Genomic DNA, 23,053 nt, shown 5'->3' with positions numbered 1-23,053 from the left:
AGCAGAAAAGTTACATTTTCAGAACAAAGCACTGGAAATACATGTTTTTAGGGATGCCTTAATAAATAAATAATTGGCTCTAGGTACAGCGCAGCACTCCAGTCCTTTACCACTCATGTTTGGCATGTCGGTGAATTGACTGAAAAAACAAAAGCTTTTCCACACATTGACTAATTATGGGAATCACAACACTTGCAGCGGGAGGTATCCAACAGCTAAACAGCACGTTTATTTGAGTTAGGATCAGTAACATAGATCATGTCCTGAGGGCGAGATGAGAGGAAATGATATCAAAATCCCGCTGATTGAAATAGTATGGCAATGATGGCTTGTGAAGTGAATGGGTGGAAGGAAATGTGGGTTCACAATGAATAACAATGCTAAAGTGAGACGGCAGTAGAACGAAGACCCTCCACAGCAGAGAGCAGCACTGCAAAATTCCATGGCAACGCCAAATATGCGGAGACCATCTGAGGTGCACGTTTTGCCAATTTCTTAAAAGCACCGCAGAGCTCCTGAATGTATTCATCTTCAAGAGAAAACACTTTTTAGAGGAAATGAAAAACAAAAGGCACAATGAATTTCAACTCATTCTCATCTTTAATATGCACAGGAGTTGAAAGCATTAATGAGCCACCTTAAAGAGAATAATTCAATCTAAAATTTATAAAAAGATATAAACAAGCAGAGGCCAAAACGCTGTCTGTTGCTTTTTTTTCTTCTTCGATCATCTTATTTAAACAACTTTTCATTAGCAAGTAAAAATCTTGCAACCAACATAAGCTTGTGTCCGTTTCCGACACAAGGTAATGAAATTGTAAATCTTTAAAGTGGCTCGGTCTAGTCGTCTAGCGTCCTGCCTGTACAGCCTCCTCCCTAGTCCTCAGTGATAAACGGCTAGTCCCCAAAACCAGCCAGGGCTGCTCTTTACACCCCTCCCCATATTTAAACACCCACCCTACCCTACCCAACCACCCACCCCTACCCCCCCGACCTGGGGTGCAAGACACCCCCCTCAGTAGTTAGCAGCCAAACAAGAGGATTCTTAAGTCTTCAAGACCAGGGCCCTAGGGTGCAGCTCACAGTTTATACACCTATTAGCCCCCAACGCCCCCCCGGAAACCCCCTTGGTACGGCGCGCTTAGACAGCCCGCCGCCGCAGCTAGACAAACCAAAGAACACAGGGTAGACGTCAAATAAAGAGAGCCTGTTCATCAGCATGTTATCACAATACATACACATGTTTAAAAAAGAAAAAAAAGAAAATATTGCTTTGAAACGAACGAAGAAACCTTCCTCTCCAGCCATCTTTGCCAGTAAGAAGGTTGTGGTCCTGCAGAGGCCATCCAATAGGGCCGCAGCAGCTTTGCACAGGCTTTGTAGGTAAATATATATATATATATATATATATATATATATATATATATATATATATATATATATATATATATATATATATATATATATATATATATATATATATATCTATATACATATATTCATATATATCTATATACTCGTTAAACAGCAAAAGAAAGATACACGTCACATTTTTTTCCTCTTCTCTTTTTTGTACAGTTACTCGGATCGGTGGCGACAGGTGACCCCCTCTTTAAGAGTGGTGAGGCACCGCGGGGCTCGACAAAACAGTGCTGCCCAGCGTAGGTTTAGTCTTCACTGAGTACGGGCCCCTCTGGCCCCTGCAGCCAGTGGGCACCTCTATACCTCTGACATGTGCATAAGACTGAAGAAAAAGATTTTCCAACAGGGAGGAAAAAAATAATAGTGCCAAAAAATAAAAACACTAAACCTGGAAGCTCCTTAGAAGAAGCCAAATTTCTCTCAAAATGTAAATGCAAATGTTGAAAGGGCAAGTTTGAATTTTAAATAAGCAAAATAAAAAATAAACTATCTTCAGGGATTCAGGTGAGCAGGTTGAGGGGTGTTTTTTGTGTTTCTTTTTGTTTCCACAGAGGGTGAGTGAGGGATGGATACAGGAGGGCCCTTGGGCAGAACATATTCCTCCAGCACAAACGCCTGCTCCCTCTTCCTTAAAGTCGCTGTGGCTCAACCCAGCGACGCTCCCCCATACACGGCACACCTCAACACGGCCCCCAAATCAAACGCTGGTCCCCGCTCGCACACGAGCGCGAGACCACGGTTGAATTGGAAATAAAAAACAAAAAATAAAATGAACAATATGGCGTTTCTATTCACATTTTTGTTGATCTTTTTCTCTCTGTTCAAAACTTAAATGTCTTTGAGCATGATGATTTTTTTCGACAAGAGGTCACACAAAAAGGAGTGACGTCATTGAGTCAGAAGTCCGCCTGCCACGGAATCCTCGAGGCTGTAGGAACGCTGCAGCCCCGCCCACCTATCCCAGGATGCACCTGGTCGGCCGGCGGGGCTCTGTGGTAGTTCATGGCTTAGCTCTGGGGTCCGCTCTATAATCTGGAGGAGAGTGAGGGTCATTGGGATACCTGGCCAACGGGTTTCTACGTGACTAAGTGCGTGTCTGTGATTGTGTGTGTCGGTGTGTGTGTGTGCATGTGACATAACACCCAAGTCAATCCAGGGAAGGTAAAACACAACAAAAAAAACATGAACAAAGAGCAATATTTCTTTCCCCAAAATAGTGATGTATCCGCTTCTACCAGAAGTGTGCACACAAATTCTAGCCGTGTGTGTGTGTGTGTGTGTGTGTGTGTGTTAGTGTGTGTGTGTGTGTGTGTGTGTGTGTGTGTGTGTGTGTGTGTGTGTGTGTGTGTCAAACGTGTGCTCGTGTTTGCCTTGGTGAGAACAGTGTGGTTTTTGGCAACAAAACAAAAAAACTTTCTGATTTCCGAGCTCCGATGGATTATTTAGAAGCACAGGCAGAGGAAAAGCCAGCCATCCTCCCAAAGCCGTTGACCAGACATATGTTGCGATGCTCACACATAACCAAGACTCCTGTGTGCCGGGCCGTAATGCTCAGTGAAGAAAGATGTCATGTGTTTCTTTAAATAAAAAGGACACCACAAAGCAGTGCGCCCCTCAGTGCCAGAGATGGGGAGGGGCCAATCCTTCAAAAGTGGGATTCCTCGCGGCCCCACGTCGAATCCTTCTGTACCAGGTGGGAGAGGAGATGGATGAATGTCTGGGGTGATGAGGGAGTACCCGTGCAGCTGGCTGAAACAACCACCGTCTGGTGTCTAGAAGTTGAACTCCTTAGTTTGCATGTTGTTGGCCGGGTCGAAGCTGAAGCCCATCGGATTGGCCCCCGGGATCAAACTCAGATCTTCGTCGATCTGTGGGAAGGCAAGAGAAAGAAAAAAAAAGGTCCAGAATGAAATGGTGTTGGAAGTGCACGACAGTGGAGAACACTGCCTTATCGAAGGGGCTACTTACATCATCCCCGGCAAAGTACTGGTCAATAATCTCAAAGGCTAGTTTGTAGATGTCTTCATTCTCATGCTGCTGCAGATGTTCTATCTTCTCCAGACCTGCAGAGAGTCAGAAATGTTCAGTTAAAAACACACCCGACGTCATTGAGTCTGCCATCTGTCATTTGAGTATCGCGATCTAGAGGTGTGAAAAGGGACAGATTTGATTTTGGAAGTTTTTGCCATCTTAAATAAAACCTTTTATTTATTTAGTAATCAAGTTGCTACTTCGTTTTTTTTCTCTTGGTCCAATTTGAGATCACACTGACAAAGGGGACCATGTTCAGATGGCAGACATCAATGAGGTAATAAAAAAAAAAAAGGATCTGGGGATCCCGTATTATGCTTTGGCTCTCCTACGACATGACAGTTAGGGAAACAGAACATATGAGTCAGGACTACCAGCAGTACATCTATGTACGAGTATGTAACAGTGAGGTGTACATTACCCCTTTGGCTTGTTTTTTTATACACACATGAGTGACTTTCAGGCAGAGCAATATTATTCAACACATTGTTTCAAAAAGATCAATTGAGAGGACATCAATAATGGATAACTGAGGGCTACATTTTAAAGCCCTTTTTTAAATAGATGAAGATCCCATTGCAGTAATCCATTCACTGCACTTGAACAGCCTTCTGATTGATCATTTTAGCAACCTAATCATTTTAGGCAACACAAACATTCCTTTGAATTGATGGGATGGGAATGGGATAACGGGATCAATCGATCATCCCCAAAATGAATAAAGGCACTCCGAATTATTGACTGGTTCACTTGATCCCTCGAAGACAGGAGGAGAACAGACAAAAGGCCCTTCCCACCTCCACACTCCTCGATGATCTCCGTGATGGTGCTGGCCTCGTCCCCGGCCATGATGAGCACGTTCTTCAGGCCATCCAGCACCACCTGCAGCACCTGGGAGTCTTTGACGGACAGAAGGCTGCAGAAGGGAGGGATGACGTTCTCCTCCACCAGGAACTCCACCTACACGAACCCACACATACACACCACAGCCATACTTGATTACAACATGCGCACGTGGTTACAAATACAGAAGGTTGGCTTAATGTCACATCACAGCACACGCATGATTTAAATTCAGAATTCTTGAAGTACGAATATAAAAAACACAATTGAGAAAGGTTTGCGCTGTATTTGAATCGTATGGCGTATGGCGTTCCTATTATTTCCAATACTGATAAACATGACCGCTATGCAATATATTCAAAGAATTGAACGCATGTTAATCAAATACAAACTATACAAGTATTGATCATGTCACAAGGGTTTTATTACATTAATATTTAGGCCCATCGTCTTAAACTTTTTTCAGTAACACCTTCCAGGGTTACATTTACATTTTTACATTTAGGGCATTTAGCTAAAGCAACTTACAATGAGTGCATTTGTCAGAAGAAAGAAATAATATATCGCTGTCGGTACAGTAAAGATATTCATAGAAACAAGTGCCAAGCACTTACAATTGCTAGGCTAACCCATTCCCGCTATACAACATAGATAGCTACGATAATAGGGTTTCCTGTAGGTATCAGACCTCGGCCCGCATGCCTATCCCCCCACTGTAAGTGATGAATGAGAGGGGCCAGATTGCTGCCCCGAGGTCTTTTCCAGAGCCCAGCTCACCTGGTCTTTCCTCCCGCTGATGGTAAGGTTGCTGATGGCCCAGGCTGCCTCCTTCTGAGTGCCAAAGTCCCCCTGCAGAGAGACAGGCTGTCAGTAAAGGGCGAAGCGGGTCGCCAACAAACCACAAGGCAAAGTTCATCCCCATCCGTTTTAGCTCTGCTGAACCAAGCGACTGCCATGACCGCCTGTTTGTCAAGCCCTGGCCGAAGTGAGGAGTGTGTCATTCCTCTAACGGCCCATAGGGGGCTCACGGTGGTCGGATGTAAAGAGAACCACCGTTCTTAGTCAATGAGGAAAATGGGATTTTAGTTTTACAATACATACATTTTTTTTGTACACACTCAATAGGGCACATTTTTTATACTTTTTCTTTCGCTGCTGGTTCTCAAGCAAGGTAGGAACCCGTAATGTGGCTTTTAATTCGTCTGCAAACGAATGGCCGATGCCACAGACATATCTGATTTGCTGAACATGAGATCTGTCAGCACATAAAACTGCAGTGCGTCTCATGAGAGTACGCCTCGCTCCTTGAAGAGAAAACATGCTAGTAACATGGGGGGCCAATTATATATAGCCCTCCCTCTCTCCCAGCAGGCAGGATGGAGGCGAACCTTGGCCAGTTGGTGGATGATCATGGGGATGAGTCCAGCATCGATTACAGCCTGGACCTGCTGTTGGTTCCCTGCTGTGATGTTGGACAGGAACCACACGGCTTCCTGCAGAACAAACCAATCACATGCCGTTAAACCCCATTCAAGACCAGAATGACTAAAGACCAAAATGTGATTTCAGACAACAAGATCGTATGAGCCCATACAATGATAGTAAATTATTACAGAAGTCTCCCGTATATTTTGTTCCGTCATCATGTGTCAATTGATTTACTGCTGTACCAAGCACACCCAAACCCAGTTCAGGTTCATTTGAATATTTCCGTCTTGAGTAAATAGTCTCATAGTTGCAGCATACTCTTCAGAATAATCAGGAAAACTCCAAAAGCAAATGTTTAATCCCTGTAATAATGAGCGGCGTGTTGTGAAAAGGAGACACCTTGTTGATCTTCTCCTTGGGGTGTGTGAGCAGGTTGGGGAAGTGCGAGAGCACGTCACAGTTGAGCACCACCTGCGTCTGCTCGTCTGTCCCAGTCACGATGTTCCCCACGGCCCTCAGGGCGGCCGTCTGCAGGGCCCACAGGGACAACATTACAAAGGCCCCAGTCCATTGACAAGTGGTGCGTTTTACTTTGTGGAAGTGCAGCAATGCGTAACATGCACTTGTCCATAGTGTAATGAATGATACAAAGAGAGAAAAAATTGGACAACGACTGCAAACACCAGGAGTTCAAATTATGCAAAAGGACAGTCAAAACATTTTGAAGTAGTTTGTTTTCACTTTTAGGACGGAAAGCCTTCATATGCTTGCCTAGCCTGCACTTCTCAGTTGAATAGATGATGCAAAGTAAGAGAACAAAAACGGACTGCAAAGGCTAACAGTTAGGATCACAAGACTATTTACCAAAGGTAATCAAAGTGATCCTTACCTGAACTTTGACCTCCTGGTGGCTGAGCAGCGGGACGAGAAAGGGAACCACACCCGAATCTATCACCATCTGGATCTGCTCATTGCCGCCGTCGGTCAGGTATGATAACGCCCACACCGTGTCTACAAGAATCTGAACACGAACTGTTGTTAGCACCGCGCCACCACATCCCATGGGCAATGCGTTCACCAAGCCACCAATCATTAGGTGGCGTGGACATTTGAAAACAACGCCCATTCACTCACAATATACAGCAAATGCTTGATTGTACTGATACTCACATTTAGGTCGGTGTGGTATATAAGCACACAGAGGGCCGGCAGAATCTGTAAGAAAAGAGGCATGGGAGAGTTGGGTTTAGTTAGGATAAACTGAGTCAGATGGTGTGGGAGGCAGGGGGCTCTGGGGAACGAAAGTGGGTCGTTCAAGTTGACAACCAGGCATCAGCAAAACTGAAAATATGGTTGCCATTTTTTGTCACCTTATATTTTCAGTAATCAGTTTAATAATGAAAATGTGAAATAAAACAATGTTTAAAAACTATTTAAGCGGTTCTTAAATTACGGCCTGAGGTAGAGAATTGTTTTTTTAAATCTTGGTTATAGAAGAAATGAACACTTAAATATAGTAAATACCTGCATATTTCTACCTGAAACAAAAAACGAAATACCTTTTCTTGTCTGAATGGTTGCTCGGAAGTAGATAGGACCTCGTACCAGAACTCATAATAATAATGAAATAACATACCAGGACTCATAACATTGAACATAACCATATAACAGCGGTGCTGCCCCTAAAACTGTCGGTGATGGTCAGTAAAGTCAGCTAAACCCCCGGACTGTGGTACAACCACCTCTACTGCAGTCCACTGTGGCTGACTCGTCGTCTGACAGCGCTGTCAGCGTTCTGGCAGGAGAGACTCTGTGGTGCACTGGTTCTTTAGAACTGACAACATGACCAGGACGCACACTTTGACTTCATCTGACTTTGTTTGACCATTTGCATAATCTGTGATCGGGTGACTCCGAAAAGCAAGAATGAAGACGGGCGGTGCTTTCCTGAAGCGTTGAGCTGTTTTTAACCTGACCTAGTGTCCAGCTCTGGGAGTCAGTATGGGAGTTTGGCAGAGCCGGAGCTACACCAAACGGACTAGGAGGGGATGGCAAACCTTTGCAGTATTCAATCAATGGGGGGGGGGGGGAGATTAAGACTGCAAACCGAGGCCATCAGTCTCTCACACACACCGTGCCCACCTCTTGTACGGTCTCCATGGGGGGCGGCGGGTCCTTGTTGCGGCACAGGTTGACGATAACCCAGGTGACGTTGCGGAGGAAGCTGATGGGGATGGAGGGGTTGACGAATGAGAGCAGGGGGCCCACCACGCCCAGGGAGATGACGTAGTCCCTGCACTGGGGCCCGTCACCTGGGCACGGCGGGGAGGACCAGGACGTCAGCCGTGACTTCTGCTGAAAGTGTATTAATGTTGCTTGACACACAGAGAGCGATGAGAGAAACACTCACCGATGATGTTGCCCAGAGCCCAGACTGCCTGTTCGCACACATTCTGGTGGGAGGAGCGGAGCAGTCGCAGGAACAAAGGAACGGCGTCTAGACAACAGGGAAACACCTCCCTTAATGTCACAGCACAACAGGTGGGCTCCTCCTCTATGAAATAAACCCCATGAGGAACATCGGCTGAAAAGTCATTCCTGAGTCAAGCCTTTTCCATGGCCACACACATTTGTCTTTTGTGGACGTTGGGTTGGACTTACTGGATTTAACCACAGCCTGAGTCTGTGCCGAAGTCCCTGAGGCAATGTTGGTCAGGGCCCAGGCTGCCTCGAACTGGAGCGAGGGGCTGGGAACAACAAACATAATTTAGGAGGATTTTTAAAAAGAAGAAGATAATAAAGTCAGAAAGCGGCACGGCAGATGGGAACCAGAGAAGAACACAGGAGGAAAGTCCTTCACAGCATTCCTTCACTGGGGCAGGCTCTGTGACATGCCTCATCTTCAACACACAACACTAGTTAAATGTTCTCATTGGAAAGGAGGAAGAAAATCAGAACTTTGCAGGGTTAATTCGGGGAGGAACCTATTTAAATACTTGTTGAAAACAGTGGAATCCATGTAGATATCGTTTTGGCAGCATTTTTCGCCGCAAAGAATGTCACAGTTCACACTCGATGTGCTGAACGAGTGAAACTAATAAAGTAAATTCTTCTTTTTGCAATGTTGACAGTTGACCAATTCAACAACATCACATCTGTCACGATGTCATGACATCCCCCCCGCCCACAATTCCTCCCTCACTGAACACAAGGTCCTGGGAATGGAGGGACAGGAATGTCGTTTTATTTGGATTGGCCCGGGCCAGAAGGAGAACCAGCCAACTGTCATGTGCACCCCTCCCCCCCCCACTCTCGAGTCTGAAATATGTGTGTCAACGCAGGGGTCAAGAAAGGCATTCACACACATACACAACAAGCCTGCTTGTTGACAACAGCCACCAGCCCCCGCCCCATAGACAGACTATTTGAGACCGTATAATGGAGTCCTCTAAAAGCACATAGTGAGGGAGGAGCAGTCCTCAGTAGCCATTTGAGCAGAGAAGAACTCACTTGTCATCCCTCTCCAAACATTTGACTAGGATGGGCAGAATACCAGACTTTATCAAGTCGTCGATCGGGGGGTTTCTGTCACTGGAGAGGAGTTTTCTGAACAAACATGGAAAACAAGAAAGACATCAGAACCATGAACGTGCGAACTGTGTGAATTGAGTGAGTTTGCGCATTTACAGCCTTTACCTAGCAGCCTGCACAGCACTGAGCTGAACCACGGCGTTGTCACTTGTGGCGTTCTGCAGAGAAGAGGAGAGTGTTACTACGGCTACCATAAGCTAAAAAAGAGGTGGAATAACCAACTGCCAGATGTGCTCAAGCTTAAACACAAAAAGGTTTTCAGTGGATGAGTAAGTTAAACTTTTGTTTCACCTGTAAAATGACATCAAGTGTGACATTTTGCTGCAGAGAGAAAAGGAAAGTTTCATTATTACAGTATGTACAGTACAACACCAAACTGGAGAGCTTGAAAAAGGAGCAGACTATATGCTGAATAAAAACAATTGCTGTGTGGGTATGTGTGTCCATCTGCTTTTACGATTGACTGAATCTTCATGGTCCAACAAGACCTGTCATCCAAGCCGTGGCGACAGTTCCATGCCTCCCTCTTTCTCACAAATACGCCAACACACACCCACCCACAAACACACTTACTGCTTTGAAGTCGGAGTCGACATCAGAGTCTTCCAGATTCTCCTCCAGTGGGACGTTCCTCTTCTTCAGTAGGTGCTCGTCTCGTTTGTTCTGAGAGCGGACAGACAAAGGGACAAAAGAGATCAGACAGAATTTGAGCAGAGACATGAACTGTGGGGGGGAAGCCAAGCCTATGATCGCTGCTATTCTACAGAGGCCACAAATAATTCAGTCAATTTGGGAATGCAGAGAAATTGTAAATTAGTAGTATTATCATTTGGAGCTGAATATATCTGCCACAATATTGAATTGGCCACACACACACACACACACACACACACACACACACACACACACACTCTCTGAGAGTAGGAGATTCCCTTGGCCTACATTCCTGTGCAGTGCGCAGTTGTGCGTCAGCGATGACTCAGAAGATAGACTAAAGCTAAACTTTCATGGCTTCACTGTGCTCTGTCTGAACCGCATGGAATGTGCTGGACTAGGACACCCGGTTCACCCCGATTGCTAAAAAGCATTGATGCACGCTTGACACAAACCAAACCTCTGACCGGGATTTGGATACAGTGCCTATCTAGTAATAACCATGAATGTTATCAGATAGCCTATAAAAACAATGTATATGTTCCGATATTTGGACACGAAGTCCCAATACCTGACATATTAATGAGGATTTCCATTTTGGACAGTAGAAGACCTTCTGTCTCTTGTCTTTTGGCTTGGTTCTAGCCCTACTGTTGATACGGAGAACCGAGCGAAAAGACTACAACCAGCCCCCCTTTCCGTTTCCGGTTCGGTTTCCGATTCATTTGCAAAATGCCAAATAAAAACACGACAGAAACTGTATTACGCTCCGATACTTGATTAGGAACATCAACAAACACCACTAACCACTCGATGAGTTTCCCATTTCTGAAAATGAACGTTTAGGGGTGTTTTTGAATGCACATAGCCAGCCATTGTGAAGCAGGCAGGGGCGATTCACATTAGCCAAATACAGGACCAATATTCAAATTTCGTTGTTAACCACTCTATTTCATCCAAGACATACCAGAAAGGGGGCTCAATGTTCAAAATACCAAAGCACAAATTGTCCTTTAATATCAAAACTGATAGCTCAAATCTAGGTGAACAGGACATGTTGCTGGAGGTGAGAATCTGTAAGTTCACAAGTGGCGAACACAATGTAACAGTAGTTAATTGTAAAAATAATATCTGTAAAACTGTAGGATTACATTTATTCAAAACGCCCTTCTGAAAGCTTAATCCCCTTGGGCAAAATTATCTTATCTTCAGTAGAATATCTCCGTAACAAACCAGGAAACAAGGGATAACTCCGCCCTTTGCCGCCCTTTGGTCTCCTGCCCAGAGGCTCTGCTCTAACATAAGACTGACGGATCCAAGATTCTGTTGGAGGTACCACCTTGAAAGTCTGGAGCTAGCCCGACATTTAAAAAAGACTGGTATGCTGGGCTTCCTGACTATCTAGCTTCTCTAGACCTTCTGATGCTTGCGCGTATGCAGACACCCGTGACCGGGTATGCGCACTAAAGTTCAACGCAGGAAAGATGTTACAATTGAGTTACAAAACAAAAAAAGCAACTGCTGCCCAGTACTGTCAATGAGGGAAATAAATGAGAGGGGGCTCTATGGTGGATCTTTTCAGTGTTTTTTTTTTTTCATATCTGACCCAGATATGGAATTTACATTACCAGTCAAGCCAGCGGGTACTGTCAGCATCATGGAAGAGAATGTCAGATCAACCCCGGAGCAGCACATAACCACCTAAGACTACAGTCCAATATATAACAGTTGTTTTTCAATAAATGACCAAACAGTGCTTACTCAACTTACTCCATTACTGTACAATGTATATTGTACAGTAATTAGTATATTGTAAAATTGTAAATTTTTGTATTGTAAAAAAAAACGATTTTCAAACTGCAATTAGTCTGGAACCATTCAGTACATTTTCAATTTCCAGGGGGCATCACCACGGGCACTGACCGAAAATGCCTCTGGACACAATTGGAAAGGCCAACAACTAATCAAAGCAATGAAACGGGTTACGCACGTCTGGGCTCAGCAAAAGCTTTAAGTGCAGTCCTTTGTTCTTCTCATAGAGAAAATATACAGTTTGTTGAATACTGCCTCGATAGCGGAATCAACAGACTGTTCTATATCAGCGGCAGCCATCTTTGTTGTTGTTGTTGTTGAAAAGGCCTCTACAGCGTTCTTCTGCACCGCCGTCGTATAAATTCTGCCTCAAATTAGATAAATGGTTGTGGTTGGTTGTCGGTCTATCTTGCACCGGGCAAAAATCTTTTTTTATGGAAGGGGAGTCATACCTTATGTGCAGAAAAAATGCAACATGAGCTCGTGAGATTTGCCCGGTTCCCAGGGTAATTATGAGTATTTTGTCAGAGCAATCATTAAGCTTATTGGAGGGTGCAATTCGACTTTCTCGTCTTCCAATATCACATTTTACAAATTAATGTTAATATTATTTGAACCGGTCATATACCAAATACTATATATATGTATGTATACACTCACACCAAAACCGAAATACCAGATGGACTGGAATTTTAACAAGCTCAATGTGTGCAGTGTTTCCCACAGACAGAAAGCAATGTGGGGGAGGGGGGGGGGGGGGGGGGGGGAAGTAGACGAGGAATCATGATGGGGGGGGGGTTCTTGTATTTAACTTTTTTGGTAAAAGAAAATCAATTGTATAATGTAACAATATAAATAAAATAATAATAGTCCTTCAACCAATCAGACCAACGATCGCTTCGATCGCAACAATCATCGTTTTGTTAAACCATCCTATAGCGCGCCAGGGGAAAAAACAGCTTGGTGATTGGCTTCAGTAAAAGTATATAACCGCATTTCATATTAATCGCATTGTTTGCTGCGTTACCAACGTTATCTATACTGACTTACGGTGCGGGATGTTCAATTATATCAATAACGTTGAGTTCATAAGGGCTAAGATTGTCTTTTCTGAGTGAACAATAATTTTGGGCAGGTGTTTTTGAGCACAGTATATCATACTAAACTTTATCATACTAAACCGACCGTTTTCTCTGTGCCAAATATCCCGCTGCTTCGGGTTTCCCTTTGATAGGCGCGTTGAGAGGAGGAGCGGGCGAATCAGCTGTTTATAAGTGTAGCCTACTCGCGCACCACTGGCACCACTGCCACTCGCGCTTGTCTTGGTGTGTGCTTGTTCGTGTTCCTGTCCGTATGCGTGTGTGAACGACAATGTCAGGGAGAAAGAGTGCTAGGAGGAGATGAATAGACGGAATGATATTTACACTTAAAAATCACAAAAAAAAAGTAAACAAGAAGCGGAATCAATTCGTGGCGCTCTGTGTTGATTCTGTGGCGCTGCGCCACACATTGGTCTATGTATGGGAAACACTGGTGTTTTTCGTGTGCGTGTGCGTGTTTACCTTTCTCAGCTCAACTGTCACTTCATTTCGATGCCTCCTCATAGTCTGAAAAAAAGAAACACAGAGTTGGCCACCACGTGATGCCACAAATAAACACATGTTATCATCCAGATATGCATCAATTAAAGTTAAAACCCACATCCATCATGATTTTTGTTTAGTTGTGCAACGTGTACAATTTGCCAAAATGTCAACTCAGTGCAGAGTCCCTCAAAAGAAGTCTTGGTGGATTTTTATAGTATGTTTTAAACAATACAACATCATCCAGAGCCATCATTAGCACCAAATGTCATCAACAGCACACTTAAATACCTGAGCCTTTAACAACACGAGTAAACTTTTGTCATGTATAAGAAATGTGTTTTAACATAACAATTACTAATGGCTAAATAAAATGACGATATTATGCCACTTTATAGTCTGGTTGGTGGGTATACGTGTTTGCTGGATTCCCCAACTGTCCAGAACTGTATGAGGGGGTCCTGGATCTTGTGACAGTTTTCAACGGTTCATATTGCCTTCCTAAATAGCCTGTTACGTAATCTGGCCCAGTCATAACCCAACTCTGGAAGCTGAGGAGCACAGAGTTATCTCCTGGTCGCTGAAGCTGAGCATGACTCATTCCAGCTAACTGACCGCTGGTAGAATGACCAAAGGTTCTGCGCTCCAATGGCAGGACAACCTTATACCTTGCAAACTGCCTCATCAAGGACTAACACAAATCACTAGCACAGCTTAAAGAGCTTACCTCACCAATGCCACAACATACATATTTAATTATTGCTGTACTGGGTCACTAAAAGGACAAAAGTGGCAAAAGCATAAAGCCCATAGCATAAAAAGGGAAATATCTATTTTCAGGAAGGCCCAACTACAAGAGTATCTACAAAGAGTGTTGGACATGTGACAGTTGAGTAAAAAAAACTTGATCTGCATGTTAAACAGAACATATAGTTGATGTTTTTTTGTTCTCAAAATATTAAGCACACCAACCAACTTCTAAACATGCCAAAAAACAAGCAAGATTGGGCCATTGCTTAAAGCTAATCAGCGGGAAATCAATCTGTGGTTGTTATTCTGAGGACCCAAATCAGGCATCAAAAGAAGGCTGAACTGCCCTCTAGAATGCGTCTGCTATGATGAAGCTGGGCACCTGCCTTTCCTTGACAGTAGTAGCCATGTGCTTACATGCTCTCAATTTACTCAAGTTGTTGTTGATATTACTACTGATTACATTGCATCTGTAGGGGCATGCCATTTCTGAGGATTGATCCTGTTAAAGCACAACGACACAATAATGAGTAAGGTTTTACCTAGGTAAAACCGATTGAAGTATGCTTTACCTAGGTATGACAGGAGTATTCGGAGAGCCAATCGGATGACGCATTTAGCAGATGAACGAACAGATGAACACATGATAAATGGGACATGTACATCTCCAATTATACTTGTTATAACACGTATATATAATACTCATGAAGTGTATAGTCCGTTTGGGAATCTATAATCAATTACAAAACCAGTATTTTTGGTACGCGGCTGGGCCTGGCCCCAGGGAGATTAGAGATACCCTTTGAACGTCTGGCAAATTGCTGCGACAATATCGACCCAACTGTTACAGCACGTAATATCTTCGTGTTGTTATTAATCTCTGGCAGTGAAGTATGGCAACAACTGTACGCGACAAGACAGTAGCAGGGGCATGGGTCGCTAGATTCAGGTCCAAGCATCGGCGCCTGTCACCTGGTGACTAGCTAAACTAACATTAGCGAGCCCAGCGCTCTGCTAGCTCACCAGGAGGGGCTAGGTCTGGACACCCGACTGCTCCTCCTCGGTAGAGCTGGAACCAAACGTCACGTAGGTCACGATGACTAAATAACGAATAAAGGGTATAAGATGGATACATGGCCGTTCACGTAGACAATGGTGAGTGATCATTTCCACGGGCCCTGTTGTCGACCGGCCCACTGCTGCCAACATCTGACGTTACCTCACAAGTTAGCCTAATGTGACAGCCAGCACCAGACAGCCTCTATTACGACGATGGTGTCACATGATAATAGCCCCGACATCGTTTAACCCACGGAGTGACAATTGGCACTATGATATAGCAAACGATTTGCCAATGTCAGAGGCAAAAACATTGTGTTAGTAATCTGCGACTTGAAGCCGTAAAGCTAACGCCTAGCTAACGTCAGATGCTAGACAGCTGCAGCCGGGGCTAAGCGAGGCCCGTTAAGACTATTTTTATTATCAAACCAACGACACTCGTCCATTTCATTTCTTTATTAGATGCCAGCCTACCTCGACATCACGTCCCTTGTTTTTAAAGCTTTTGATGCGGTGGTTTTCCAAGCCGGCGTTTTCTGCCATGGCTGTACAGGATTGAGCTATTCCTCCGGCTTTCGGGATATCCGTGAACGACGAGGCAGCGTAGCTTCTCTACTGATGGGTCGGGGAACGGTAGAGGACAGACGTAACAGGACGCAAGGGGAAGGAGGAGTTATTATGCGTGCCTTCTCTCGGATATGGACTAATGTCCTTAGATCACAGAAAATATTGATAAATATTTGAGACATAAAAGGATTGATTCTGGATTTCTTCCCTCAAAAAATGCCAAATCGACTCAGGCGAACTTGACACACACACACACACACACACACACACACACACACACACATACACACACAGCCTCCAGAGACATCGTTTAATGAATCGACAATATTTGGATCGATAGTTTGTACAATCACGCTATTAGTGCAACAAAGACAAGCCTTTAAAAACAATAAATACTTCAACAAATGGATATGCAATGCAGACATAATTAAACTGACAGCAGGATAGGCACCATGATCGCAACGTACACATAGATACTAATGTTGTACCAATAGACCATAACGATAAGGTATTCCAAAGTAACATTTAGATGCTAACTTCCACATAGTCTAAGTTAAAGCAATGTTTCACTTTGGCAATTTATTTTCTTTATTTCTCTACTTGTTGAAACATTGTTACATTGCTTATTAACCAGTGCCTGGAATGTGAATACACTCCTGGATGCAGTTATGCAAAATGACAAATTTCTGTTTAGGGTTTAACATATTTTGAATCTGTCACAATTTGACAGTAGTTAAAGGTGTAGATAATCAAATGGTCAATGACTAGGGTGGTTAAGCCTTCGCTGAAAAAGCCTAGTCCACGGAGAGTAATGAAAAATGACACTCAAATAAATACATACTGTCCTGGTGATATTACATCACATGATAGCATACATATGTAGCAATTACCCTCAACATAACTTTCTGCAATTTACAACATTGGAAGCAGGTAGTCAGTGAGCAACGTCAAAGCACTTTTGGGGCAATCATAAAAACAAAAATACGGATGAAACAAAATCACGGCGGATAGTCTAACCAATAGTTAGTGTTTATGTTAATGAGGATTTTTAAGAAGACACAAAGATAAGTAAAACACCATAAGTTTTCATTCTCCGTAAAATGAAACAAAATGTCCAGCAAGGCCAACCAACAACAACAAATACACCCTCAATGCGTTTAACTAAAAAATGACAACATTTAAAAACCCTTCTGGAAAGGGCAGATTAGCTCAATGGATAATTCTGAGATTAGCAGCAACACGGATCCCATAATCAACATAAAAACTTCAGGGTTTGTTTATGACAGAAATTAAAACATGGTCTACTCAATGCTAAGAGGGTGCTATGTGATAATCTGCTGTGTTGGATACATTTGTGGATGTTGGAGGGAGGGGGTCAGTGCAGCTTGAGGTGGACGCTGCCTAGAAGATCTGTTGTTCAAAGAGGATTTTCTCAAAGCCATGGGGAAGTGTGTGGTAGAAGTCGCTAAACTGGCAGTCCAAGATGGCACTGTCATCCACTAGAAAGATGGAAGGATAAAGATATAACAGTTAAAACAAAAGCAACTGAAAACATTTCATACTTTGTATTGGGTAAATTCATATTGTTTTCATATATTTTAGAGATTTTAATCCCATCACTTTTAAAGATTAAAATCTCCCAGCACATTATTTAGTTTCAAAATGGTCCCTAAATTCTCTTTAAAAGGAAGCCAGACTAAAGTATCACACAAAAGAAAAAATAATAAAGGCTTCATAAGGGGACAACTAATTTCTATGGAAAAACCTAAAGGCAAAAATTGACCATAAAAATCATATTTTGGCCACGATGCAGTGGAAGGTCAATGTGTAAAAACATGGCCCTCTAGTGGATAAATATGAGTAAAAAAAAAATATAGAATACAATTCAAAGTAAGTTGTTGGAGTTTAGCTACACAACATAAGTCTGATTGATCCAAATTAATGCAATAAAGTAAAAAACATAATATATTGAGTATATTACAAATGGAATTACCATAAACAACAGGATACACTGTGCCTCGGATACCGGAAGCAGGACAATGCATGTTCTTCCCATTCAGATACAAGTTCAACTCCACGTGATCATAGGTGATGCCCTGGTAGATACACAAAAGTTGTTCAGGAGGACATGTTACGTAAAGAACACTCACATCAAAAACATCTCAAAACATAATGCTACTATAACTGAACCACAGTTTTTTGGTAACACTCAGAATAATACAGTTAAATGGATTGTGTACAAGTATTTTGAAATTGGTGTAGTGGATTTGGTAGAGCATGGCATTATCGCTCTGGTCTGTGACCATCCATGCCAATAATATATGCACTCAGATTAAAGCATTCAGCCATTCATTCATTATGATTAAATATAAAATAACCAAAGGCTGCATATTTTTCATAAATTGTATTATACAGAGACCTTATGGGGAGGGCCCGGTATTTAATTTGACTCACCACAATGTCACCCTCTTGAGGAAGGCTATTCGCAGGTAGACGGTTCTTCTCTTCATTATTGTGATACACAGATCCATCATGCCTGAGAACTAGGCTGTTTGTGTCTCTGCCCAATGGTACTTGATTAAGATTGACTTTCTGTGTGGCAACGCCTATCCCCCACACACCTGGAGAAACATAGAAGTTATTGCAAATTTATTTATCAAGCCCTTTATCTCTGCCGCTGCAATAACGTTGTACAGCATCTATACAGCCTATTAAGTGAGTTACCAAAACTAAAGTGACATTACTCCGTCTTGTCATTACATATGACAAGACGGAGGCTGCTGAGACGACAACTTACCGGTAGACTGTATCTTGAACTCAAAATAGCTCTTGTTCTGATGCAATGGTGCGTTAGCAAGGCAGCCACCTGTGCCACATATCCTCCGTCCACTCTTGACAATCACAACATCTGTGCCTAGATTGGACAAAAACAATCATTTCATATCTAGAGAACTATTGTTCATATGCGCGCAGTATCATATGATCTGGAAAACCCTTCAACATTATGCTATACCCTTTATAAACAACTTATCATAAGAAAGGTTTATCCTGCTGATAAAAGAAAACCGAGTAAAAAAGGAGGAAACAGAATTGTTGCTTTGTTTCCATTTGTGTAAAAGTCTTTCAATTTTCCTATCTAGGCATGTCAGACCACATCAAACCACAACACATACAGCTACTAAGGGCTGCCATCTACCAGGGGTTTGACAGATACATAAGGGGTTGGATAGCTAACGCTAGGCTACCAGAAGAGACCATCCTACCACATACACGTCATCTGGACAACGGAGGCTCGCTACTAAACACGTTTGTAAATAACTGCATGTCAGTTGCAACCTACCCATGTGGTGTGTGTCTAACTGGACGGTGGGCATTTCTTTTAGAGGAATATGCCCCGATCCTCCATCGCCGCAACAATTAAGACAGCACGTAAACATAGCAGCCATTATTGTGTTGACGCCGACGGTGACATCCGGAAACCCTGACTAAACAATTTGAGTCAAAGAGTGCCGTCGTAAAAAGCGCTTGTCTAAACAGCGACACCATGCGGTTTGAACTGGATTTGCCTAAACGCTTCTAACCAGTGCACCCAATCACATTGCTTGGTAAGATGGGCATTTTTTTCCTGATGGCATGGAAACAAGGGAAGAAAATCAAGGTCAACATGTGTACACGTGACTAAGTAACTATTGGATATCGATGTGTAATGTTACGTAAACACGAGCCACTCACTGGCACTGGATCTAGTAATAATGAAAAAGGTGTTTTTTCAACCGCTGGACCCATGAGAAAAGGCAAACAGATTTATTTGTAATGTTTATTTCGATTGTTGTTAAGTGAGAGTTGCATAAAGTGGGGTGATACAATCAGTCATGACATATTGGGATTAAGCCTAGTTGACGCTCTTTCACGCTGTAATGTTTTGCATAGCAACAGCCCCTCCCCCAGATACCCACAGGGACGCTCTGCCATTTCCATCCCATGATAAAAAACGTAGACATTCAATGAACATATTATAACGCCTAATATCATCAGTCTCTACACTCTGAGATGTTTGCTTGGCATCTCTCAGGGTTGGTCTTCCCGAAAAGAAGAACATCCGTTTGTCAAATTAATGTATAAACCTTAGCTGTGGCAGTGAAATAGTTAAACATTCTCCCGGAAAGGGCGAAGTCTGCACAGCAACAAGCGCCATGATTGCGTTGCTCTGTGCTCTTCAGCAGCTGGTGAGTGATTTTTGTGGTCCAGTAGTTGCATGTTACTATGCGCTTGCAAAATCTGTCCTATCCTTCCTCTATACCTTGCCAACAGGACCGACTCTCACGCAAACCCGATCTGTCGGTTATTCGTTAGCTAGTATCAGATCAACTACAATTGGCCGAGTATAGCGAGCTAGCTTCTTGCATTCCAGTGCAATTCCTAGCTTAATGTAATAGGGAGTAACGTTAGATAGTGAACGGCTTGACGCATTAATATATTAACAATAGTCAGCAAGAGGCGCTATACATCAAATATGTCAATCAGAGATGGCGGTAAATGTTTCTCGCTAAGAAGGAATATGTATTTCCTATGCTCACTTCACAGCTACTGTATTCCCATTTTTTTCTTAAATCGCGCACCTAGCGACGAATGTCATATTTATGACGGGGATGGCTGAACGACGATAAACACGTAGGGACCGCATCATTGATGTATGATACTTTAACGCTTAATGTTCATGTTTTCAGATAAGGTAACATTGCGTCGTGCGTATTTATATTAAGATGCACTGATGTTGCTGCTCGCCTTTCTCATGACAAACCTCTGAGTTCACGTTTGAATGTGTTTTACAGGACACCATGGAGCTTTTGGAAGAGGACCTCACTTGTCCAATATGCTGCAGTCTTTTCGACGATCCCCGGGTCCTGCCGTGCTCCCATAGCTTTTGTAAGAAGTGTTTGGAAGGGATGCTTGAAGGTAACCGGAGCCCAGTTTGGAGACCACCTTTCAAATGCCCCACCTGCCGCAAAGAGACTCCTCAGAATGGCATTAACAGTTTGCAGATAAACTATTCTTTGCGTGGAATAGTGGAAAAGTATAACAGGATTCGCGTTTTACCGAGGATGTCCCTTTGTAAACAACACGACGGCCAGCCACTCAATATATTTTGCGCCACGGACTTAAAACTCATTTGTGGATTTTGTGCAACAACTGGAAATCATAAGGGACATACATTCTGTGCATTGGATGAAGCATATCAACAGGAGAAAGCGGCATTCGAACAACTGTCCGAGGGAATGGAGAGCTGGCAGAATGCCGATATACTTTCCTGCTTAGAGACTCTGCAAATCAGTAAGAAAAAGGCGCTCCAGTTGGTCTCCATAGACGCAGAAAAGGTAACAAATTATTTCGAGAATTTAGTCGGCGCCCTTGAGCACAAGAAACGTGAAATTCTCTCCGATTTCGAGACCTTAAAATTGGTGGTGATGCAAGCCCATGATCCCGAGATCAACAAACTGAGCGAAGCTCTGGACGAGCAGACCCGGGCGCTCAGCATCGCCGAGTCATTCAGGAATGTGTCCGACCCTCTCTGTTTCCTCCAGCAGATGCAAGAGTTTCGGGAGAAGCTGCGAGTCGTACGTGAAACACCTCTGCCCTCTCTGAAGGAAATTGACGTGGGCCCTCATGTACGCAATTTCGACGTCCGAAATTGGGACATGCTGAGAATCAAAGACGTGGATAAAATCTCCGTCCCGCACGAACATGGATCTCACCGCGCAACCAGCTCGCGACTCCGAGTCTCCAAGATGTTCTTTATATTCATGAGCATCATACTGCCAGCCGTTTTCCTCTTGCACCCAGATACCTTATCCGCGACCTCGGTCCATTTATCCGCACAAAGTGAGGCATTTCTATATGTACTTTCCCCGCATCTCAAAGATGCAGAGCTGTATTGGCAGAAGGGGCTCGGTGCATGCACCTGTTTATTGGGCGCATGTCAACATTACGCACTGGACTTCTTGGACACCGCTGTTGATTATATAGGCAGCTGTAAACTGTTCTAACCATTTTCCTTTTTATATTTTTGTATGTTTCTAGTTTCGTCTATCAGGACAGGCGAAAGCCCTTTCAATAGCCTACTTTAGACTTCTATAATTAAGGGCGGCCACACATTAAGATCTGTAATATGGTCATATGGTGTATTGCCTATTATAATTTGTTACTTACCTGGGCTTCCATCCTAACACAGGACTGCCAAACCAAATATGACCTACTAATCTCAACCCTCCGTGTATTTTTAAACGTGCTTTCTACCTGATATTGATTCAGTTACTAAATGATTATTTTTGTTTTACTTGTTGCCACACTACAACGTTTGACTGTTTGAACTTTGCCTAATGTATCCGCCTAATAAAATGCCCAAAATAGGTATACACTCTCGGTCATTCATCTATTCAATATAGTCAATCTGACATTGCCGTAGCCTTTCAATAGGTGGACACACGTCCCGTCCCCCCCCCCCCCCCCCCCCGCGCGCGCGCGTCACCCGGGCCGCAAAAACCCATCCCAAGGTTAGACGCGTTAGATAACAAGGCCCGAGCGCCATCTTCATCAGACTGCAAACGTTAAACATTGGGGGGACATTTGGACTTGTTTAGCCGACATCAAGGGCCCACATCGAAGGACCTAGCGCTGTTTTAATCAGATCATTCCTTTGCATGGCAGGCTGGCCACGTTCAATTAAATGGGGATTATGTAAAAGCATTTGTTGTGGTATAGAGTTAAATATGAAATAAAAATAATTAAAGAAATAGTTACTAGAGGGGCTGTGGTCGATGTAATTGACATAGAGCAAATATCGGTAATCCCTGTCAGAAGTCAACTGTACATCTTGACGAATTGAAAAGACACAAAGGGGATATTCGGAAATGTATTATGAGCATTGTTTTGTCAAGATAGTGAAGAAATGAAAAATCACCAACCATAATGCCAAGTAGGCTAATCCCATAACGTCCGCACTGACCAGAATACAAAAGGCACGTCACGCCACGTGGGCCTGTACATGTACAGGCCTATATATAGCCGACTGTTGCGAGGCAAATCCGGTGCATAGGCTTTAAAATTTACATTGCCCATGAATCTTTAATTTCCAGGGATACATGCCACAATACATCTCAAAGTAAATTCTCACATTTGCCCGAATCCAATCTCAAATATTGACCTGTTCTACTGTCTCGTAGTCTTTATTATACGAGATAAGGCGGACACTTGCTTTCGTCATTTAGGATGGGTAGCATTGAAACCTTTAAAAAATATATATAACTAGGGGGGAA

At 43.3% G+C, this 23,053-nt stretch overlaps 3 protein-coding genes across 6 annotated transcripts; 1 reads left to right on the top strand and 2 right to left on the bottom strand.

Moving 5' to 3' along the window:
- Positions 1 to 1,480: 1,480 nt before the first annotated feature.
- Positions 1,481 to 15,782, bottom strand: kpna3 (karyopherin alpha 3 (importin alpha 4)). Of its 2 annotated transcripts, none has more exons than XR_013811738.1 (17): positions 15,648 to 15,782; positions 13,344 to 13,388; positions 9,889 to 9,978; positions 9,607 to 9,636; positions 9,421 to 9,473; positions 9,235 to 9,330; positions 8,386 to 8,471; positions 8,135 to 8,221; positions 7,867 to 8,036; positions 6,895 to 6,939; positions 6,614 to 6,745; positions 6,124 to 6,252; positions 5,685 to 5,789; positions 5,074 to 5,145; positions 4,251 to 4,447; positions 3,391 to 3,485; positions 1,481 to 3,290 (listed from the first exon to the last, which is right to left on the bottom strand). XR_013811738.1 is itself a non-coding variant. In XM_079733440.1 (17 exons), exons 1-17 carry the CDS (start codon positions 15,714 to 15,716, stop codon positions 3,195 to 3,197), a joined length of 1,563 nt encoding a protein of 520 aa, XP_079589566.1. In that variant the 5' UTR covers positions 15,717 to 15,782; the 3' UTR covers positions 1,481 to 3,194. The 2 variants fall into 2 exon arrangements, 1 of the variants encoding a protein (XP_079589566.1); XM_079733440.1 differs by having other exon boundaries at positions 4,251 to 4,413.
- Positions 15,783 to 16,060: 278 nt separating this feature from the next.
- On the bottom strand, positions 16,061 to 19,210 carry spryd7b (SPRY domain containing 7b). Its single transcript, XM_079733899.1, has 5 exons — positions 19,081 to 19,210; positions 18,538 to 18,654; positions 18,195 to 18,361; positions 17,734 to 17,836; positions 16,061 to 17,239 (listed from the first exon to the last, which is right to left on the bottom strand). The coding sequence occupies exons 1-5, from the start codon at positions 19,184 to 19,186 to the stop codon at positions 17,142 to 17,144; spliced, it is 591 nt and encodes a 196-aa protein (XP_079590025.1). The 5' UTR covers positions 19,187 to 19,210; the 3' UTR covers positions 16,061 to 17,141.
- A 728-nt stretch (positions 19,211 to 19,938) lies between these two features.
- On the top strand, positions 19,939 to 22,131 carry trim13 (tripartite motif containing 13). Of its 3 annotated transcripts, none has more exons than XM_079731181.1 (2): positions 19,939 to 19,966; positions 20,573 to 22,131. In XM_079731181.1, exon 2 carries the CDS (start codon positions 20,579 to 20,581, stop codon positions 21,782 to 21,784), a length of 1,206 nt encoding a protein of 401 aa, XP_079587307.1. In that variant the 5' UTR covers positions 19,939 to 19,966; positions 20,573 to 20,578; the 3' UTR covers positions 21,785 to 22,131. The 3 variants fall into 3 exon arrangements, with proteins under 3 accessions (XP_079587307.1, XP_079587309.1, XP_079587308.1); XM_079731183.1 differs by lacking the exon at positions 19,939 to 19,966 and adding an exon at positions 20,115 to 20,411; XM_079731182.1 differs by lacking the exon at positions 19,939 to 19,966 and adding an exon at positions 20,115 to 20,472.
- Positions 22,132 to 23,053: the final 922 nt, after the last annotated feature.

This window comes from Pollachius pollachius (genome assembly GCF_949987615.1).
Source record: "Pollachius pollachius genome assembly, chromosome: 3".
NCBI classification, from domain to species: domain Eukaryota; kingdom Metazoa; phylum Chordata; class Actinopteri; order Gadiformes; family Gadidae; genus Pollachius; species Pollachius pollachius.
Note: the sequence above shows the minus strand (reverse complement) of the source record. Positions and strands in the feature narration are given on the sequence as shown.